At 38.8% G+C, this 21,680-nt stretch overlaps 2 protein-coding genes across 3 annotated transcripts in view; both read right to left on the bottom strand.

Annotated features, from left to right (window-relative positions):
- Positions 1-9,833, bottom strand: part of kdm4b (lysine (K)-specific demethylase 4B) — a 44,600-nt gene extending 34,767 nt beyond the window's left edge. Inside the window, exons 1-6 of one of the 2 annotated variants that reach the window (XM_034529951.1) lie at positions 9,452-9,565; positions 6,761-6,916; positions 6,488-6,675; positions 5,697-5,872; positions 4,809-4,923; positions 4,012-4,205 (exon numbers count right to left, since the gene is read on the bottom strand). In XM_034529951.1, the coding sequence (XP_034385842.1) occupies positions 4,012-4,205; positions 4,809-4,923; positions 5,697-5,872; positions 6,488-6,583 (581 nt within the window). In that variant the 5' untranslated portion in view covers positions 6,584-6,675; positions 6,761-6,916; positions 9,452-9,565. Of the gene's footprint in view, positions 1-4,011; positions 4,206-4,808; positions 4,924-5,696; positions 5,873-6,487; positions 6,917-9,451 lie in introns of both variants that reach the window. The other variant, XM_034529950.1, reaches the window with a different exon arrangement.
- Positions 9,834-10,361: 528 nt separating this feature from the next.
- Positions 10,362-21,680, bottom strand: uhrf1 (ubiquitin-like with PHD and ring finger domains 1). The gene is given in 18 exon segments (XM_034531237.1): positions 10,362-12,317; positions 12,749-12,847; positions 13,395-13,543; positions 13,774-13,876; positions 14,250-14,387; positions 14,628-14,790; positions 14,898-15,004; positions 15,099-15,203; positions 15,326-15,433; positions 15,671-15,794; positions 16,168-16,354; positions 16,510-16,625; positions 16,769-16,984; positions 18,261-18,415; positions 18,768-19,037; positions 19,396-19,558; positions 21,534-21,596; positions 21,598-21,680. Coding segments are annotated over 18 exon segments (2,496 nt in total). The 3' UTR covers positions 10,362-12,170.

Below are 21,680 nucleotides of genomic sequence, written 5' to 3'. Positions count from 1 at the left end.
CGTCACGAGTCGTGTTAGCGAGGTTAAACACGTACCTCTGTTCTCAAGGTGGAATTAATAGTGGTCTTCGCGTCACACTCTTGGTAAGACAGTAAATAAGTACATTTCCTCAAATGTCAGCGTATAACTTAAAAAAATGTTTTGTGTCTTTTTTTTGTGTGTGAGATTACATTGTAATGTTTTCTTTGTAAATTTGCTCCCATTTCATCACTCAGATCTGAACCCTTCTATCCCAGTCTCAAACTAAACAAATCAGTCGATCAGCATGTCTCCTCCTGCACCCTCCCAAGGCCACGGTAGCAACACGTTGTCACTCTGGCCACACCCACCCACCCACCCCCACACACACACACACACACACACACATCCCCACACACACACACACACACTGAGTGTAAGTATTATTTATCCATGTTGGGGTAGCATTGCTGGCAGGTGGAATTAAGCGTGTTTTACACACATTAAGCGGGCATACATGTACTGCAGCACATGTAGGCACAATCTTCTTATTAATTTTTCGGTTCATTCACGGCCACATGCGTGAAGAGGAACGCTAATTATTGATGCCATTAAATGGTGACAAGCAAGTTTCTCTCGTTTAACATTTATCATTCGGACAACTACATACAATTCCAGTCTTCACAAAAATTAGAAGTGTAATGCAAGTACTGAGTGCACATATCTGCCTGATGACTAGAGCTGGGTATCGGTTCTTGCGACCTCTGAAGTTATCGACCCAAGTCAAACAATACCTACATTCATTCTTCTCCGGTCAGATCTAAATATTTGTATAGTTTTGCTCGCAGCCAATCACCGCACGCTTTCTTTGATTGAATACAACGTGTGATTGGCCCACTACGGCAGCAGCTACATTGTTTGTATATACACACACACAAACAAGTTGCGTTGTAACTGAAATTTGGATGTTAGATAGATAGATAGATAGATAGATAGATAGATAGATAGATAGATATCTCTATCCAGAACAGAACCCCCACCAAACATCCACATTTCAGTTACAATACAACTAATGCTATATGCAGATCTTCAGCTCAGCATTTCAAAAATGGAGACTGGTTCTAAACCTTTGGACTACAGATGATGAGGAGTGATGGATTCATAATAAACTCGGGAAGCTGCAGCTGGGGTACACTTCAAAATATCCCTTTCAATTCTCTTTCGTCAGCTTTTACCGAACTCTCCCTTACATGCTTCGAGGGTAATCTTTTATCTGACAGCAGATCTGCTGCTATGTGTTGGAGTAGAAGGGTGATTGAGAGGGTTTCAGCAATGAAAATAAAAGAGGAAAAGAGTGATGGAGGGATAAAGACAAGGAGAACGTGACAGACTGCTAAGGCTGAGATCTTTTACACGCTCGCCAGCGTGTGTATGCTGTAGCAGTCGTGGTGGTTACGGCGGGGTCTGGCTTTGATGGGAGTTGAGTTGCAGGGGGAATGGATTTAATTTCACAAACGACTGCACTATGAGAGGAAGAGAGAGTGTGTGTTTTAAGGGGGCATGCTCTGTTTAACAGCATGTAATTAACCCACACACACACACACGTGTAAAAGTGAAATCGATTCAATTTCAGAAAAATGAGGCTGGGGTGGCTCGGCGAGCACTGAGAATGTGACGGGGGAGAACAAAACCCAAGTGAGAGAATTAAAAGAAATGAACGGTGTGCATCCATCCATGAAAAAATAAATGTGTCTTAATATGGATGATGGTATCGGAAAAGTAAGTGGAGGTATAAAGATGACGAAAGCAAGAATGTTAATATACATTAATGTGCTGGCAAACTGCAGACTCAGCTTCAAGTTTTAAAAAGCCACAGAGGCAGTATGACATATACAGGAATCATTTCTCCCATTTTAATAAAAGAGAGAAATATAAACAATTGCTTGTAAATGTCAACAACTTCTTTTGATTGTTTTACAGCCAATTCATACCTATATATTTATGTCTGCAAAGGTCTGGATGCTCAGCCAGAAATCTGTGACCAAATTGTACGCATAACATGCAAGCCAACTGTGCACGCTCCAATTTCGTTCCAAACTCCAGTCCAGTTGGTGGTGTATGCACTTCTAGTTGATTTGCCAACAGGAAGAAGATTACAAAGTGGATGTTTGTTTTTAAGAGAGGTTGTGCGAGGAGATCCGCCATTACTAACATTTAGATAGTTTGTCTTTCAAGAAATACAAATAAAGCCAAATGGCGTTAAACTCCTGACAAACAGCATTATGAGGATTTTTTTAAATCAGGAAATGCGCATGTGTGGAACGCCAGGCCAGCGGTTACGATGAAACCTTCCCGTTCTCTAGCAGAGGTGTGAAAACATGACAGATAGATGAGTTTAATGAGAGATCACATCACAGATAGGACACACACAGAATTTGGAGGGATACACACTGTGACAAAAAGGGACACACACACACACACACACACACACACACACACACACACACACACACACGCAGGCACTGCTCACCCTCTATAATGCATTGATGGCAACAATGTGGAAGTAAAAAAATAATAATAAATGGGGGAAAACAAACACACAAACAAACACAGACTCACAAGAAAATCAGGGGACAGAAAGAAAACAAAACAAAGTATTTTTGTGCAGGTATCAAGGACCTCCAGAGGTGAGTGACAGAAACAGAAGGAAATGTAATCATGATGCACAGAATAGAAAAGCCAAATAGCTCACAGCTATGCCTACAAAACAGCTGCAAAACATGGTTTCCACTTACAAGTAACGAATTTTACAACACGTAAGTGTCAAGTCATGATATAGTTTGTCTTTTGTTCAACATTTAGAGAACAAATCAAAGTGATTTGATGGGAAAACAAAGAGGAAGAAATGTTCATACAATTGATAAAAAAAATAACCGCTGGAAATGATAGAAGAGATGAACAAACCTAATATCGAAAAGGTCAAATGCCATTTCAAAAGCAAAAGAATGTCAAGCAATCAAATATTTCAAACTTTTCCTCAGAAGGTGAAATAACCAATGAGGCATCAATAGCGTGAGCACAACAAAGCACGTTCAAAGTAGCACAACAAAGTGTAATAGAGTCTAAAGCAGAGATGTCGTAGTATCCAAGTTTACTGCTCCTGAAAAACTAGAATTACAGCCTAACAGTTTGTTTGTTTGTCTCCGCCAACCAGTCAAGTTGCAGTTTACATCCACGTCCGTCCAAAATATCATTTCATTATTTTATCCCATTTGACATTTGTGTAAAATCATCATATTTAGCATATGAATTCTTGTATTGGACAAAAATGTTTTTGTGAGGTCGCAGTGACCTTTGGCCACTAAATTCTAGTCAGTTCATCCAATCAAAGTGGATGTTTGTGCCAGATGTAATGAAATTAAATCTTGAGATATCAAATTCCTAAGGATGGGACAGACGTGAGGTCACAGTGACCTTGACCTCTAGGACTCTAATCAGTTAATCATTGAGCCCAAGTGGACCAAAATGTAAGAAATTCCCTCCAGGAATATCAGAGATATCACGTTCAGAAGAAATGGGGGACGGACAACCCAACACAGCCGTTTAGAGCATCTACATGTTTTTATAAAGATATAGTATTTGGCAATACTGATAATATCAAGCGGAAATAAAACAAGATATTGCTGTATTTATATTTTGACCCACCCTTAGTATGGAGAAGTTACTCTTTATTTAATATTTTGAAAATAACCTCAACTAACCATACAATATAAAGTCAAGTGATGTATTTTTCAAGGTCCCTTGTGGAAGAGTTTTTGCACAACAACCAATGGGATATCATTGGTGGATTTGTTAATCATAATCAGTGATTGCATTTACAAAGGGATCAGAAATAGGGCTAGAAAACCTTTTCAGAGCACAACCCAAAAGTGTCTTTGGCTATGCTGAAGCCTTCACGAAGCTACATATGCAGAACTTTACTGCTGATATCTAAATTGTAGCCTCCATTGTTGGTACAGAATATAAGAAATATCATAATTAAAAGTGACTGACCAGGACTTTGACTGTCCAAAGTGCAGGTAGTTGATGCTGTAGAGGTCCATGTCCTCAGTGTGCCAGGCAAATGTGGTCTTCCACATGCCGAAGTACAGGTAGGGAGTGTTGACACCCTCGATAACGATGCCACATTCCTGCTCCACCATATCCAGCAGTGTGTTGAGATGGCCAATGTTCCACTCTTGAATGTCCTGAATGGAGACAACATACATTTTTTTGCGCTTCACTGTGGTATATTAATTAATCACAATGTGTTTTTTTGACTTTAGCTCCCAGGTCATCCAAAAATACTTGCATTACACTTCCAATACTTGTAAACAAGCAATTCTTTTTTTGTTGTTTTAAAAAGGTAGTGTTGTTGAAAACAGTTCAAATGCTGACATGTCGTCTCTTTGTCCTCAACTCACTGAATAACAGTCTTTATTAATAACCCTGATTAAAGTATCTAGCAAAATAAAAACAGTGTTAACATATTAGCCCCAGCTCTTACACACTTCTTGGGAACACACACACACACACACACACACACACACACACACACACACACACACACACACACACACACACACACACACACACACACACACACACACACACACACACACACACACACACACACACACACACACACACACACACACACACACACACACACACACACACACACACACACACACACACACACACACACACACACACACACACACACACACACACACACACACACACACACACACACACACACCCCTCACCCCTCACCCCTCACCCCTCACCCCTCACCCCTCACCCCTCACCTCATCATAGATGGAGCCACTGACATCAGCACCATAAATGGGTGACACAAATGTCAGGTTCTTCCAGTACTTCCTCTCTAGGTCGTCAAAGTCTTTGTGGCGCGGTGTGCAGTACCTGAAAACAGCACATGAGTCATATTGTGAGCAGTGAGACGGCTTTTCAATGAAACTCATGTCAACAAGCATCCAGCAATAAGTCAGTTTTCAAATCACTAACATGTAGCTTGTTAGCTACTTTATTACGGGCCACAGGTGCCATCTAAAATAAAAACTCATCCATACAGACATCCTTAGATTCTGCTTTAATTATACTAGCTTTGATACAATTAATGAGAGACAAAATCATCAAAATAACATTAACTCCTTAACAGCCCAAATGAAAATCATGAGGACAACTTCACTGTTTTTATATGAAATAGATCAACATTAGTATTTTATATTAGTAGTAGTATTTTACATGCCGATCCCTAGATAAATCCTTAAGCTAGATATGGTTTTACCATTGCCTTCATCTAGACATTGTATGACCACAAGAGGGCAGAAAAGACACAAAAACCAACCTACAGTAACGAGTCTTCTGATGTTCAGTTGGTCTCTAACTGAATCAGTAGATTACTTCTTCTTTTTTTATTTTAACTGCGCAACAGAAAACAACCTACTCTCATTTAAACTAATCAGAACGATTCTACTTTGAAACAGTCATTGTCAGGAATGTACGTTTTAAACCATTTGTTGGAATGTTACTTTTTCATTTTCACAGCATTATTGATAAACCAATGGTCCTTAGACATTATGTGTATATTTTATTTGTTAAAAACATGTCTGAATGCATCTACAAATATAAAAATAGCATACACGTTTATTAATGAGGCCTCTGGATCAACTTACTTCTTGCTGTTGGCCAGTTTGCGGTACTCGCTCACGGTCATAGACTTTTTCTGAATGTTGTACTGGGTGAAAAGACCCGACTGTCCAGTCACCACCTGCATGATGGGAGCTGGAATGACCATGTCCTCGATGGTATCGTAGGACCTCCGTGGTTTCCAGCCCTCCGGAGGAATCACCTGGAGAAAGACACAGATTGATGGTATTTATATTTGCATTCAGTAAGCCGACTTTCAAATTGAGTGCTTTAAGATGACCTGTAGCCACGTGCAGCTAAATCTTTCAAATAGCCCATTGAAGCTTTATTATCCTATATTTGGGCAGGAGATTCAAATCTTATTTAATTCAACTGCATTCACTTTGATATTTATAATTATCTCTTAATTATTTGACTGAAAATAATAATATTTGACTGATAATAATTGTCGCAAAGTAATGACTTTGCGACAACTTAACATAAATTGTCAAACATTTGCAGATTTCAGCTCCTTAAATGAAAAATGATATACAAAAATAAGTATATAATGTAGAATAGTTATTTTGTTGTTAATGAACAAAATATGGAATGTTGTGCTTTAATAACTTGCAATAGTAATTTGTCAATATTGGTTGATAAGACATCAATAAATAATTTTAGAAACTTGGCAATGCAAGATTACATTGGATATAAATGGTAGCTGCTGATGGGATTGAAAATGTAATGAAATAATTAGACCTTACTGTAAGAGGACTGTGAAGGACTACAGCAAATATGTGAGTGTATGTGTAAAAGAGTACACGTGTTCTGTCTTCACCTTTGCGAGGCCCGCACGGTGAGCTCCTTGAGTCTCCATGTAGACGATGTATTTGGCGAAGTCTTTGAACTCCTCCATGGTTGGCCGGAAGGTCATGATCTTGCAGCTGGGGTTCTTAGCGCTGACTGGCAGCAGGGGGGCATGGGGCAGCTCAGAACCTGGAACAAGAACTGGGGCAGCGTCTGGGTCTGTAGGAAGAGCCTGGGTGAGATCTGGAGCAGCATCATGTTCTGAGGTCACTGCTGTGTCTGGGATTTCAGCTATTGCTGGCACCTCGGTGGGATTATGGTCTTGGGCTGCACTAGAGCTGAGAGCAGGAGGAGAAGCTGGGGCGGTGTCGGGGGGTGAGGATGGGGCAGGATGAGAAGCCGGCACCGTGTCCATGGGCATGTCGGTAGCCATCAGGTCTTTTAAGGGTTGCAGGTAAACCTGGGAGGGGAAAACATGGGCAATCAGGGCATATTCAGTCCAACCCAGCATCTTTTACACTGCCAATAGCAGAGTGCAGGGTTGCTTTATTAAATTGAAATAATAATCCAACTTTTTCCAAAGGCTGACGAAGTGACGGCCAGGATGAACATTTAGGGATGTTACAAAATAAATAAAATTGGGATCCCAACAAACCACATGTGCTTAACCGTAAAAGTACTGAATCAGATCAGTGGGACAGCTCATCCATCGCCCCAAGCTGCATTTAAGCTTTACAAATGGATAGTCAAGTTTTTGTATTATGAATTATTGGTATACTGCCCCAATATAATGAACATACAGTGGCCTCTCAAGTCCCCAAACATGTTAAACTTAGTCAAACTGACCACTAGAGTAATACAATTATGAAATTCTACTAATTTTCCCAATGTGGGAAACTTTCTTTCTAAACTCTGGTTTAATGCTACATGCCTGTAAAGTTTGCTTGATTTATTTAATGGATATATTTTATTAGGTATTTGTTTTGAATTAGCAGTTATTAAATGTAGTTTTCTTACCCTCACCTCCCTTTCTTTGTCATCTACTATAACTCTTGCTTTATCTCACTCTATATAGACAAATCAGGAAAACTTTGATCAAACTAGATAGAACATTTTAACCTAAAGTAAAGTACTACTGGCAACTAGTGCTTGCTAACTGTGTGAATAGAAGCTCTAAACAAACTACCCTGAGGCTTGTGTTTGACAAAGATGGGACCCTAAGCACAACAAAAACAGAAATATTGGTTCCAAAAACAGTTTCAGAATTCCTGTAAAAATGATTGATAAATATGCTTTAAAGAACAAGACATTTGTTTAGAAAATATATAAATATGACGTATCAAAGATATTGGAGAAACGCTGTGTGTACTTTGGATTGCAATTAATACTGGGGAGAAAGAAAAATACTCTTAATCTTCTATAATGAAGACTCATTTTAATAATTGCTTAGTGGTTCTGTTTGGCATCTCAGTCAACAGGGTGTTTTTCCCCTTTTTCCCGGATGCAACATTTCATGATATATTAAATGTAGTGCTACTGTCTAAATATTTTCTTTTTACATGACACAGTAGCATCTATAATGTATGGTTCTTATTTGGATGCCTTTTCCCCTACTTCATGGAATCAAAAATACGTCCATTTGGTAGAATGTAAAATTCAAAAGCACTGCTCAGCTTTAGTCATAAAAAATTCTGCTCTCGCTGTTTTCCTGAATTCGTTTGAATGAAAAATAACATACGAGTTTGAAATATACAGAATGACAGACCATTTTGTAAAATGTGCACTCCGGATGTGCATGTAATACATATACATTTGTGTTAATATACATCAAAATTAGAACATCATTTTAGAATGTTAAAATTATTTCAACCTCATCAACCTGCCCTATATGCATGGCAATCCTGGAATATTAGCGGATAATTATCAATAATGTTAACTTCCCCCTCCATTTTTCTCAATTGCTGTTCCAAACTGCCATAAATATGCCACTGTTAATGTTTCATCACATCTGAAAATATATTTAGATTAAGTAATTGAATAAACACACATTGATTGATGCATGTAGCTTCTCTGTGGGCAAGGCAAATGGAGACAATTCAACACGTAATTTGCATTATGCATAAACACCCTGTTGAGCAGGAAACGTGAGCTTTGAATGACACAGTTCGATTTCCAGCTAGCATCAGCTATATGTTGTTGAATTTAATGTATGATCGACTTCAACACAATACGGTTCCTGTTTCCTGTTCAGTGACTGACCAATACTTGTCTTCCATAATAACCGGTGGTCATAAAAACAAGAATTTACAACACGTTTTATTTCACTAGCCCCAAAATGTTGTAACGTGTCACAAGCATTGGCCCTCTTTCCAACCAGTACTGGTCTGTAGAGTGAACCATAGCAGGCCACATGACCCCCAGCTGTCTAATCACAACAAAAAAGGGCCTACACGGCCCCTTTAACTATATCTGGGGCCTGAAACTTGTTTTAATATTGCGGCACACTGCCCTCCTTATGAAGATGCAAATTTTCATACACAGCATGTGTTCAAATAATAGTTAATTCATATCTCTGACTCGAAGAGAGTAAAACGCCTCTGCTCGTTCTCAAATGAAGTTAGTGAAGGCTGCTGCTGCTGCTGTTGCTGAGGGCGACGACGGCTATGCACAACCAGCATTACCTGTTAGCATTTCATCGAAGTCAGCAAACAAAAAAACCTAGCTGGCGCGCTTCAAATTTATGAAAACGTGGAACTCACTTTCACCTTCAATGCCGTCTAAGACTCTACGTATACGCAAAACCAACAGTTATAATCAACAACACTTTTAAACCGTTTATGTGTTCTTAGCAAACGCTGGTTAGCCACTAGCTCGGTAGCTACTTCCATATCTTCGTTTCGAAAAAAACAAAACAACGCGACGACAACCACCACACAACACCATTTTACGAGTCTTCCCGAATGTAAACAAATGTTTTCCGTTTGGGAAATATTACCTCCTGCTGCAATGTTTTGTCCCGTACTTGTTGTATTCAATCGATTTCGTTTCGTTTTGTAAAAATTCCCAGGATAGATTTTCCTCTAGCATTAGCTAGCACGGGCTACTTGGAGTCACGCCCACCTCAGAAATTAAGCCTCGCAATTGGTTGAATCCCCCGAATGAAAGGTTTCTTCTTCACAAACCCAAGTACGGGTTGGTCTATTTGGTTAATAGACACACAAATCAACCAATGAAAATAGATACTCGTTACTACTGATCCTCTGTGCTCGTACTTAACCGACGTGCACGTCTCAGGTCGTTACTTAACTCAACTATCCACTGACTGATAATAGCCTCAAGGCAATTGAACACATTTAACCAATGTTGTTCCAATGCCTGAATGTTTTGAAATGTTTGTCCAAAACCGTGTTCACCGAGCTCTATTGCTCAAAGATTCATAACCAGTTTCTCTGAATAGTGTTTGAGTGACGTTCTGTCTTTACAATAAGTATTTTATTTAATATTAAAAAAAGAAGTTTATAAACAGATATATAATTGAAATGGATCATTGTAGAACGCTAGTCTACTATTTCTCGTCAGAGCGTACATATATACATACGTATATATATATATATACATACATATATACACGTATATATATATATATATACACACGTATATATATATATATATATATATATACATACACATACATATATACATACATATATACATACACACATATATAGTATATATTAACATATATATATGGATATACATATGTATAAATATATATGTACAATATTATACATTTATATATACAAATATATATATACACACACATATATATATATATAAATATATAAATGTACTAGATTATACATTTCCATCAATTCAAAACACCCTCCCCCAAAAACGAAAAAAAATTTAAGATATTTAAACTTTTTTTATTGAATAACACTGAAAATGTATTGACATTTTTTTGCACCAAAAGTGTGCAAGCAATTTTAAAACTACATATCAACTAAAATAATGGACTACTAATTATACAATCTTAGAAAATATACATTTCCCAGTATCAAAATATTTGTCTCTCCATCAAAACTCAAACAGCTGGCATGTAGAAAGACAGCGTCACACACTGCTGTTGAAAGTCAACACCAAAAACTCAAATGAAAAAAGGCAACGGCAAAAGTAGTCAATAACAAATTCTAATAATTTAGTTGATTCAATATTATGTTTCAGGAGCAGTGTGTGGAATTTCCTTAACGTGTCATCTCAATGCAAGCATTTCCTGTTTTTAAATAAGTTTGTGAACACAAGAGACAACAATTTGACTGAACAGCCCCCCCCCCCCCCCGCAAAGATGGCAGTAATGGATTATAAAAGATGAAGTACAATTTTATTTTTAGACAAAAAAAAGAAAAAGAAAAAAAAAAAAGTACAAAAGTAGTTCTAGACTCTGTTAGATTTGGTTGTCAGACTATGTCTAAGGATCTAAATAGATGGATTCCTACATTACACTCTGGTTTAAGCACTTTTGTTTCTTTGGACTTTAACAAAGGTAACTTTTCAAAACAGGGAAAATGTCAATCTTCACCACAGTGTAATGTTTAGCTTTCCAGGTTGCATCAAATTCATAGTTACTTTCAAAACAAAACCTCCCTAACTTAATGTACAGGTATAAAGTTACTGTATGAAAATATTCAAGCAACCAATACACTAGTTAGAAAATCCAACCACATTAGAGGACACCGTTCCCCAACAAGACACTTCCTCTCGGACTGCTCAAGAGCAGAAAAACTAAAAACTAACATGTTCAGCTCGTGCTTTCATGTCAGACATCTGAACTGTACAGAGCAGCTTTGTTCACTCACCACATTGGTGCAATTTCTATTATCTGATCATGTCACGACAAATAGAAAATGTCACATTTGGTCTGGAAGTCTGCCAAGATTATATTATGTCGATAGTTTGTCCATTTGTGTCTAGTTTGTCTATGGAACCATAAGAGATTATAAAAGTCCAGTAGAGAAGAGTACATATCTCCAGGAGACTAACCCTTTCACACAGGACGCGGTGTGCACTACCCTCACTGGAGTTTAGCGCACATTTCACAAAAACCTGTCGCGGCGCTGTGCAAACTATTGGAAATAATGGGTTTCCGAGCACAGTAGCTGCATTCTGTGCAAAAGACCCATAGTAGAGGCTTCCAGGTAAGATCTCAATGTCAGCCAATTAACCCCCCCCCCCCCCCCCGACTACACAATTAAATTATTTTTGGGAAATGCACCAAAATGGCAACCAACCACAACCAAACCGATGGGATCCAGATTCTAATAAAAAGCAGTAAAAAGAATATCCAAACAAGTTGAGCAAACAGCTGAACCACTTTAGACTCAACATTCTCTTGAGTGCTCAACATGGAGGGATTTGATTAAAACATTTTACAATATGGATAACATTAGCATTAGTTAATGGAACAAAATAAAATGCTGGGTCTCGGTGTAAGGTATTAACGGAAAAATGGTAGTTACAAAGGAATTTTCAATTACTCTAACTACACAACATGGCAGATCCAAGGTGAAAACGGTAGAATTGAAGTCCACAAAAATTGTAGTTTTATAGTCATAAAAATATATTAAGAGAAACTGATTATTTATTGCCTCTACTGAAAAATTCCCCTTACAGTTTACGTCACGATTCCTCAAGGACTGAGTGTGCAGAACCAATGATCATCGCCCACTGCTGTACCCTGGGAAAAACTGATGTAGAATATCTTGCAGGGATTTGTTGACCGTCATGGGGTAGTTCTTTCCCAGGTCGTGCCTGCAGGCCGGGCAGGTGGACACATCTGCTCTGAAGGACCGCTGCAGGCATTCCTGGGGTTAACAGAAAGAACGGCTTTCACTTTAAGGCACAACATTACATTTGAACACATATAATTTACCATCACCTAACTCATCTACTCAGTTTTACAAAATAGAGCTTGAACCCATCATAACGAAAGTCGATGCAACCTCCCCAGAACTGTGCGTGACACCCCTAGTGTCTACAAGCTTAAAGCTCATCTAGTCAAGTGCAAAGTATTGCAACGGGAGTCTTCTTTTAAAAAAAAAAAAAAAAACAGGTGACTAAAATACATTTAGCTGATATGTCCACAGCAGTATCTTTGCTCAAGTGCAATAACGGGACGGGAGTGTTCCCACTGTAATCTGTAACTAATTCACTGAATATGAATAAGTACCTCATACATGCCTCACCAAATCAAAAAGACCCAAACTATCAAGTAGTTTGAGATGATGTTTCTTACCCTGCAAACATTGTGTTGGCACTCTGTGGTAACAGGCTGATAGACCACTTCTTGGCAGCAAATGCAGAGGAAAATTTCTTCAACTTTGTTCAAGAATTTCTGCAGAAAGAAAACATTAAAACATGTGAAACAGCTTTACAAATGGCACTATGACGAACTGGTTTAAAACAGTTCGGCTGCTTTTTTTGTACCGACCGACAAAGTCTTCTGCCACATCATAAGCGCGAGAGATTTCCTGAACACCTGTTATTGTTGGCAAAGTTTAATTAACAAACTCTTTAAACACAATCCAACAAGCAAACCAAACCCTTCATTCATACTAGCCATTTTCAGTTCAGCAATGAATCCACTACAAGCACAGACTTGCTGTCAACATAACTTTGTATGTACTCTTCATTTTCAGGGTATAACATGTTGACGCATTTGTTTTTTTTTCGATTGAAATCACACCTATGTGACGTTTTTGCTTGTATTAAAAACAGGTTATGCTGTGGCTTCTATTCAACTCTATACCACAAATCATACATTTCCTCAGTGTCACAGGCTCGATCAAGATGAGCCAGGTCTGTGGTGGAAATAACAGTTTCCCCAAAAAAGCATTTAGAAATCCTGCTGGTGACTTCACCAAATACACAGATATACTCACCGGTCCAAGAGACAGTGACTCCATGGCTTCATCCCACACCTTCTTGTTTGGCTTGTCATTCTTGATGAGGGATTTCTGCTCCTGGGTAAGTTTGTACACTTCCACCTTACTTTTCTTAGGAGTCTTGCCTGGTGGGGTTTTTGAGGTATCTGCGTTTAGGGAAAAAATAAAATCACTACAGTGTTGTGAAGTATAAAAAGGTGGCCTACGATAATTGACAGGAGAAACATTATTGTCATCTGCAATTGGAAATTATAAATCTTTTCTGTATGCAACCAGTGATACCATATACCAATGCATTGCTCTTTGGTGATTTGCAATGGCAGATCATATACAAGTAAAAACTCAAATAAAACAAAAAAACGGCCACAGAACATACCACTGCTCTGAGATTTCCTCTTCCTCTTTGTCTTGCTGGGTGTCGCCGCCTCTTCCTCCACTTCATTTTTATTTTCCTTCTCCTTCTGATAACCAGCAGGATACTAGAATAAAATTAGAGTACATTTAATTAAAGTTATGCTACTGCAAGAAATCAATTCAAAGCACAGCTATATGGATTTTAGACATTGTGGAGGATCTGCTTGTAAAACAAGGCCAGTTTTTATTATTTAGTTAACAAGTCATTGTAGCATTCTACACACAAATCTAAGGTAAGTGATGAAAAATGATACAGTGTATGTGTAAATAAAAAGGAACTTTGTCGTCAAGTTTATTCTAGTGGGAATCTATTCAAATTGGGAGCTGATCACATCTCACAACCATACGCATGTATAAATCCCAAATAAAACTTGTATATTAAAAAAAAAAAAAAAAAAAAAACCTTTGGTACAATGTAGGCTGAATGATCATCTCTACCTGCATGGTGAGACCGAGTTTCTTGATGCGCTCCTTGCCATCTCTGGTCCATGGAGCCGGTTCTTCATCATCACGCCTCAGCAGATACCGCCAGACCAAGAAGCCAGACTTGCCCTTGGCTGGCCAGTACTTTGCCACCTGAAGGAAGTCAATGACAAGTACTATTCAATAAAAATAGATACTCAACGTCACAAGATTATTTATCACACATGTGGAGTTGATGGCTTACTGGTGTTTCAGTTCTGGTGAGGCTAACCAATTTCATCTATTTCTTAATTTTAAACACAAGATCCTATGCAAAACAGTTTGCATAAGTGTTGCATGTATCAGCCAGTTTGATACAGAACCTACAGAAACATGTCCAATGTTCCCTCATACCTTATATATCCCATCATATCTGTTTCCTTCCTCAGGGGAGTATTTACTGTGCTTGCGGCCCTTGCAGCTGCGCACAACTCTCACTGGTTTTCCTTGCTTCCAGCTCTTGGACTCCGCTCCATTTTTGTCGTTGACAGGGACGTTACAGTTGAGAGCCACCGCCCTGGTGAGAACCAGAGTAAACAATTAAGATATGCAACACATGACAACGTATAAAACCTGTTAGTTAAAAAAGGAAGTTAAAATACATTATGTCCTTTCGTGTCATACCGGTTCATGTGGGTAAGTGTCTGATCACACGATTGCTCAGCAGTCCTCTTGTTTCCAGAAAGATCTCGTCCCCCAGAGCCAGTGTAAGTGAATTCATTACCATCATCCTACAACGCAAGACGCATCACATATTACCACACATTAAAAACTACAAAAGGTTTAGCAGCAGAATTTAATTTTAAGAAAAAAAAAGAAGCATACCACGTCATCCTCATATCCTCCTGCCAGCACCAGAGAGTAGGCACCATCGTTGCTCCTGCCGTGAATCCCAGCTACATGAGGCCTGTGGACGCCAGATTCACTGACCTACAGAAGCAAAAGAATTTAAACATTATTGATGGCCACACAAAACCTTACTATGGTTGGTACTCTATGTATGTTCCAAACATTTTACAGTATAAATTCAACTCTCCAGTTGAGTGACTGACCTGCACTCTGAATTTCCACAAGGAGCCGACGGGGACACCGGGGATTGGTCCATAATGGTTGGACGGGACGATTGTGCACTGTTTGGTTCGACCAACACAGGCCATTCCCTGGAGAAGGAGGAGTACATAGTTAGAATAGTGGAGTATAGCATCGTAGGTAGTTGTCTACAAGGGTACAGAGCAAGTAAGCTGCAAGCTTATTTCTCACAATATACTGTATGTACTTAGCAGTAACATTACAGCATTTTCTTTGGCAAAAAAAAAAAATCACATATATTTCACATATCAAAAATATTACTTGCACATCTACGCAAGATTCTCCATCAGCCCTGTGTCAGCACTCACCTTGCCCCAGTCCCTCTGGCTCGAGGAGCTGGCAGAAGCCATCTTAGATTTCTTCTTGCTTTCCTTCAGCTTCTCTCCAGCCAACACAACCTCACTGGCATCATTACGGCAACCTGGGCAATACCTGGGATAGTATGCAATGTGGAGTAAAAGGTAGAGAACAACAAATTAATAACACAAGTGAAGACCAAAACAACCCCATGTCACAAAGTAAATACGGGTGGTTGGCTCGGAGATTTCTGATTAACAAAACAGACTCTGGTTCATTGTTTTGATTCTGCATAACAGCTATGACACACCATCGCTTAACAGTTGCACAAAAGAGATATAAAGATTTTAACACTTAAAAACCTTTGAAATCCCCAAATACAAGTGACAATTGCCACAAGATGGCTCTTTAATCATAAACGTATGACGGGTTATTTCCCAACATTAAATGTCAGGATATCTAAATGTATGAATGTGAATTGTGGAGTTTTGCATTGGATCCTACTGACCAGTCCTCGTCTTCAGGGATGGTGGTGAGCGGAGGGTTCAGGCAGTAAGTGTGAAAGGCCATGTCACATTCATCACACAGCAACTGTTTGTCAGGATCCTGCTTGATGCCGCAGATATGGCAGTTACACCACTGACAGTTTTTCTTGAGATCATCCTTGCAGTGCTTGCACTCCGGTCCATTTGATCCTGGAGAATACAGATATTAAATAAATGATGTATTCTATATCATTAATCTGTATTTTCAATAAGGTGGGGCAAGTTACCAATAAACAACAGTCCACAAAATCAATAGCTACTAAAAAAAACATTTTCATAATTTAAATTTGTCCTCTTGAACCTACTTTTTAACGGACTCTCAGATCCAGCTGGGGTGTCACCCAAAGAACCAGGCTCCTCAATTTTATAGATTTCAGTCAGGAACATGATACGGCAATCATTAAGAGAATCACCAGCGTCACTGCAAAAAAAAAGAAACTAACTGTCTTAGTCACATGCCATGCAGCAGGTTGAGGAGATATGCGACTGGTGGCAGTTTCCCCCTCCTCTGCCTACCACAACAGAATGCAGTAACCAAAGCTTTACATGCATCAAAGTTCTTACCCAAGGATAATCTTGGCGTAGATCTCTCGCATGGTGCGCGTCTCCCTCTTCCTCTGGATCTCAGCGTCATACCAGTAACCCCGCTCCTTGGGGTCGTCTGGGTTGTAGTTGACCATAATGATCATTCCGGGCTCCAGCTGGTGCCACTGGTACACCGTACGGGCCCGCGGGCGAACATCCTTAGAGAGCAACTGAATGACTCCGTTCTCTGGGTAGCTGTGATGGCAAATGTGATACCATATCAGTTTTCAGTTCAGAGGCAAGCCACACACCATCACAGGTGTTTCCTACATAATTCTGCATGAGAGTGCAGCCCAATGACTCAAAATGTTTGAATGGTGAGGATCAACTACTTAGAAGAATGTTCCCCAAACACTGGCATACTCACACAACACACAAGCATTTTTCAGGAGGGCAAAAGCCATAGATACCACAAAAAAAACATTGCTTTAATTGTTAGATCCGGGAGATAAGCTCCACACTTGTCAAATGTTCCATCTTTATTTTAAGTAAATTTTAGCCCCATATTGAAGATTTCACAGGCAATGCCATTGCTTTCCCAAGTAAGCTTTCAGGTCTTTGAATCTGAAATTGTGTCATTCTACGAGGCTCCATCATAAGCCTTGTATGTGAAGCTGCAGCAGGAAGTGATTATATTACATAAGATAAACAGAAACTTATTTCAACTCCAATAAACACACAAGTCATGTTGCCTAGCTGGTAATTGGGTTTGTTAGTTTAAATTAGTACGGTGCCTTCTCATCTACAATGCTTCTAGCTAGCATTGTCTTTTTTCACATATTTACACATAATTTGAAAGGAGAAAACATTTTCCTTGCAAAGTGTCTAATCTTCCTGAACAAGACTATCTTATCATATCAGAGTATCAACTAACATGTCAAAATGAAAAACCGTCAGAGCAGATTAGTCCGGCTATCTTATCTCAATGGAAAAATTTTTCTTCTGTACTGGACCCTTTCCATCCAACTATTATATTACGAAAAAACATTTCAAAAGTCCTGAATTACTTTAACGTTATCCTTTTAGTTTATCATAATCCAACGTGGTTAGTTGCACAAAACGCACTTCAAACTTACCATGATGTTCAAATGAAATTGTGTAAAATGTAGTTTTGGCGAGAAACTTTAATTGATACAACAAGGAATTGTGTCCCGTTTAACGTACTAGCACCAAGTAGCTTAAAATACATTATAACTATTAATGCCCCACAAAATATCAATAAATATACAATAATGTATATTCTAATAATTTATATTGTCTGTTTTATGCAAATAACCACTATAGATGACTTTAACAAAGTAAAGGGATAAAGCTGGTAATTATAATAGGTTCATTAGCTTTAGGCCGATTAGAAATATTCTGATTAATAATAGTAAAAACTGTAAACCCGTGATATTTCCTCCAACAATAATGAGATCAAAATGTCATAATGACAACCTTAACCATAAGTAAAAGAAAAAAGGATTCTTACTCTTCATATTTAACATGGTACAGGATCTCCTCCTCTGCTGACTGCGCCTCAGCGGCCTCCACTTTAGGAGTCTTTGTTGTCTTGGTAACATTCACGACCTGGGCCTCAAACCAAGCCCCCATGTTTAAGTCCCTTGCATCCACCAGCTCATTGATCTTAAAAGAAAAAGAAAAGAAAGATCTTCAGAGACATTGTACAAATTGTTTTCACCTCATTTAGTAACAACCCCCAAAAAGTGTTTTGTGATTATCCGTTTTTAGCTGTCTCTTCCTCCTACACACTGTCAATAGACAGTAGGTAAAAACACTACTCCACCAAACGCAATCAAGTGCCCAACTTTTTTTCCAGACACATTGCAAATTCCATCGTTTGCATTTGAATGACGGGTGCCAATTACAAACACTATGCGATGCAGAGAAATTTCTGATTTCCTCCTAAGTAACCTGCAAACGCAAAATATAAAAAAAACACCCAATTTAAATCGCAACAACCAGCTTTAAAACAAACCTTGTAAAATCCGAACCCCGCATCGACGAGCTCTGAGGTGTTTGTCGGGGCAGAGGTGCTGGCGGCGGTCTGAACTTCTACCTCCCCGTGAGTTGAGCCCTTGTCGGACTCACTCTGGGTTGAGCCACAACCAGAATCAGAGTCAGAAAGCTCGGCTTCCTTGTCTTTGCTTTTGATGACATCCACAGCAGGCATTTTCTGCCTAACAAGCAGCTGCACTATGTCATTTAGACCAACATTGTAGTCGAATATGGTATGGCCGTCCTCCATCTGATGAAAAACAAAAATATGACCGTTAAAAAAGAGAAAGGCAGCACTATCCATTTGTTGGTCCCTAATTTTTCTTTCTGGTTTCTGCTCACTCATATGAAAGAGAATTTATTACATAAACTTTGTATTCATCACATGCTTTTAGTAAATAAATAAAAGTTGTGTCATTTATTCATTCTTTGCTTTGTTCATGAGGAATTAAAGGAGATATCATGAATGAGCTATGACCATCCCAAACATATCTCCTATACTGTTATGTTTTTTTTTTTTTATTCCAATATTTTTCAGAACTGGGACACAAATAACACAAACAGCATCAAGGACATCTCTGACCTACATTTGAACCATGGTGCCTCACCTGCTTGCCACGGTAGAACAGTCTCTGCCTTTCTGGCTCCACCTTGAAGAGCTCTGTGATTTTGAGACGCAGGTCATCCACCTTGGTAAGTTTCGACAGGGAATCCACCTGGTGGGTTTCCCTCCCATCCATTGTGCGCACCTGAATCCACATTGCAGCTGCCCTGTGTCAACAGCCAAAGCATGATCCTTTAAGCAATCAGTATTGTGTAATGGATAATTGCATTTGGTCACCTCCAGCAGTTATACACAAGCTAGCCAGTATTGTTAAAACTCCAACAGGCTGAGCAGCAACAATATTTGAAGGCTATTCATTCGTATTTAATTGCATTTGTGTCCAAATGCATCCACTGCAAAAAAAAAGAAGCAAAACATGCACTAAAAAGCATTGATCAAGTGTGATAAATAACCACTATAGCTTTGTCTGATAAGAAATGGTTTAGTCGCTCATAAATCCAAATTATTTTGTTTTTTGCATTTTCTGCTAGAAACCAGAGAAGTGTAGTGTTTTAGAATTCAATTTAAAGCATAGATTTGTCGTGCTAATTGCACAATTTAACAGCATTATTAAAACCCAAAATTATTATTGTTTACCTTAATAAGGATTTAGCCATGGTTCATGATTATTTGCATGCAATAACTGAATGCCAATATTATATGAGGCTATTCAGACAACGCTACATGTGACTTGCCGGGTAGCAATCATCATTTTGATGTTCTAAAAATGATGAACCTTTGGGATTCCCATGAAAAATCAACTTGCTCTTAATGCTTATGCACTGTTGCATTTACTGTTGCTTTTACGTTTGTGTGTATATTGTTTCCTTGTGAACCATTGCAAAGACACATTTCCTTATATCATTGTAATGACAATACAGATTAACATAAAATGAAACTATTTGTGGCTGGAAACTGAGCTGGCCATATTTTAAAATGAATTTGAATGAATGCTCTTTTTACCCTCCAATCTCCAAAAAGGCATGCATTTTTTTTGTTGAGAGCATTTTTTAGACAGTCACGCATGAGGTTCCTGCCAACACCATCATAGGCGTTTTTTTTTTTAATAGTCGAAAATAAATTAATGGGTGTCAAATTATTAATTAAATGATCCCAGCAGCGAATATGAATATGTCAGTCCTGGACCCGTGTATTGTGGACATATTGTACGGGGCTGTCACTTCAACAGAATATCAGAAAGGGAGGGAACAAGCTGATTTAAATACAGTGCGGGAAACTGAACGCAGGCCACTCCCAGTTCTTTTAAAAGCAAGCACATCCGGAGGGGAGGGAGCGCTAGCAAACAATGTGCCTTCGCTCTACGACAATAAAACGCATAAATACTCCGTTGCATGTAGCTTAGTTTGAACTCGATTATAGTGCAACGATGAAACACTTCATTGACCACATAGACCGCGCTTTGTTCTTTCGAGCTCGATGGCTGCTTGTCTTTTCCTTCTGCGCTCTCAGCTGAGGTGTTGTTCGCTCCGCTTTCCCCAAATAAAACAACGCCAGTGAACACGAGTAATAACACCGAAAACAAACTACTTCCTCCTAACGCAGAGGTTTTATTTCACAGACACCATTATTATATTTTTTTAAATGCATACGAAAAACATGAGCCAATTCACCACGAGCCAAAACGGGGAAAAAAACAGGAAAGTAAGCTAAGTTACGTGTTTGAGGTTAGCGTGTTTGTTTTGTTTCATAAGAAGCGGTGAGGTGCCAACTCTAAATGTAACGTTACTTTCCCCATGTGTCCTACGTTATGTGGCCACACTACAGATCAACAACATAAGATAACAGCTCATGGTAGTCAAGTTCGTCAGCCCCCATCAATGCGTAACGTCACCGCAAACCACGTTACAACTTATTGTTACAGAGCTTTCTGGGAACGTTTTGTTAGCTAAAAGAAATCAGTATATTCAACATCACGAAAAACTGTCCCGGTGACTAAATATGTCGGTTTGTTTTGTTTTGTACATTTGACTGGCTGGGAAACGTGGTGCAGTAACGTTAACCAAACAGAAACGAGGTAGGACTTTGTCAAGTTAGCTAACCATAGTGAGCTAGCAACTGATTCAAAGTATCAATGAGTAACATTTTTTAAAGTTGTTAAAACATAAGAGAAAAATGCTATACCTGTTTGTTCGTCCAAGTGAAAACACGAAATTGACGTTAACGGAGTACCGCACAGGTTTTCCGCAAATAACTTCTTAGTAAGGTTTGCACGACCAACTCTATGGCTTGTTGGAGATTAATCAATGAGTTATTCTTCAAGACTTTCAT

Source organism: Cyclopterus lumpus, chromosome 4, assembly GCF_009769545.1.
Source record: "Cyclopterus lumpus isolate fCycLum1 chromosome 4, fCycLum1.pri, whole genome shotgun sequence".
Taxonomy (NCBI): Eukaryota; Metazoa; Chordata; class Actinopteri; order Perciformes; family Cyclopteridae; genus Cyclopterus; species Cyclopterus lumpus.
This window is presented reverse-complemented; position numbering and strand designations above follow the sequence as displayed.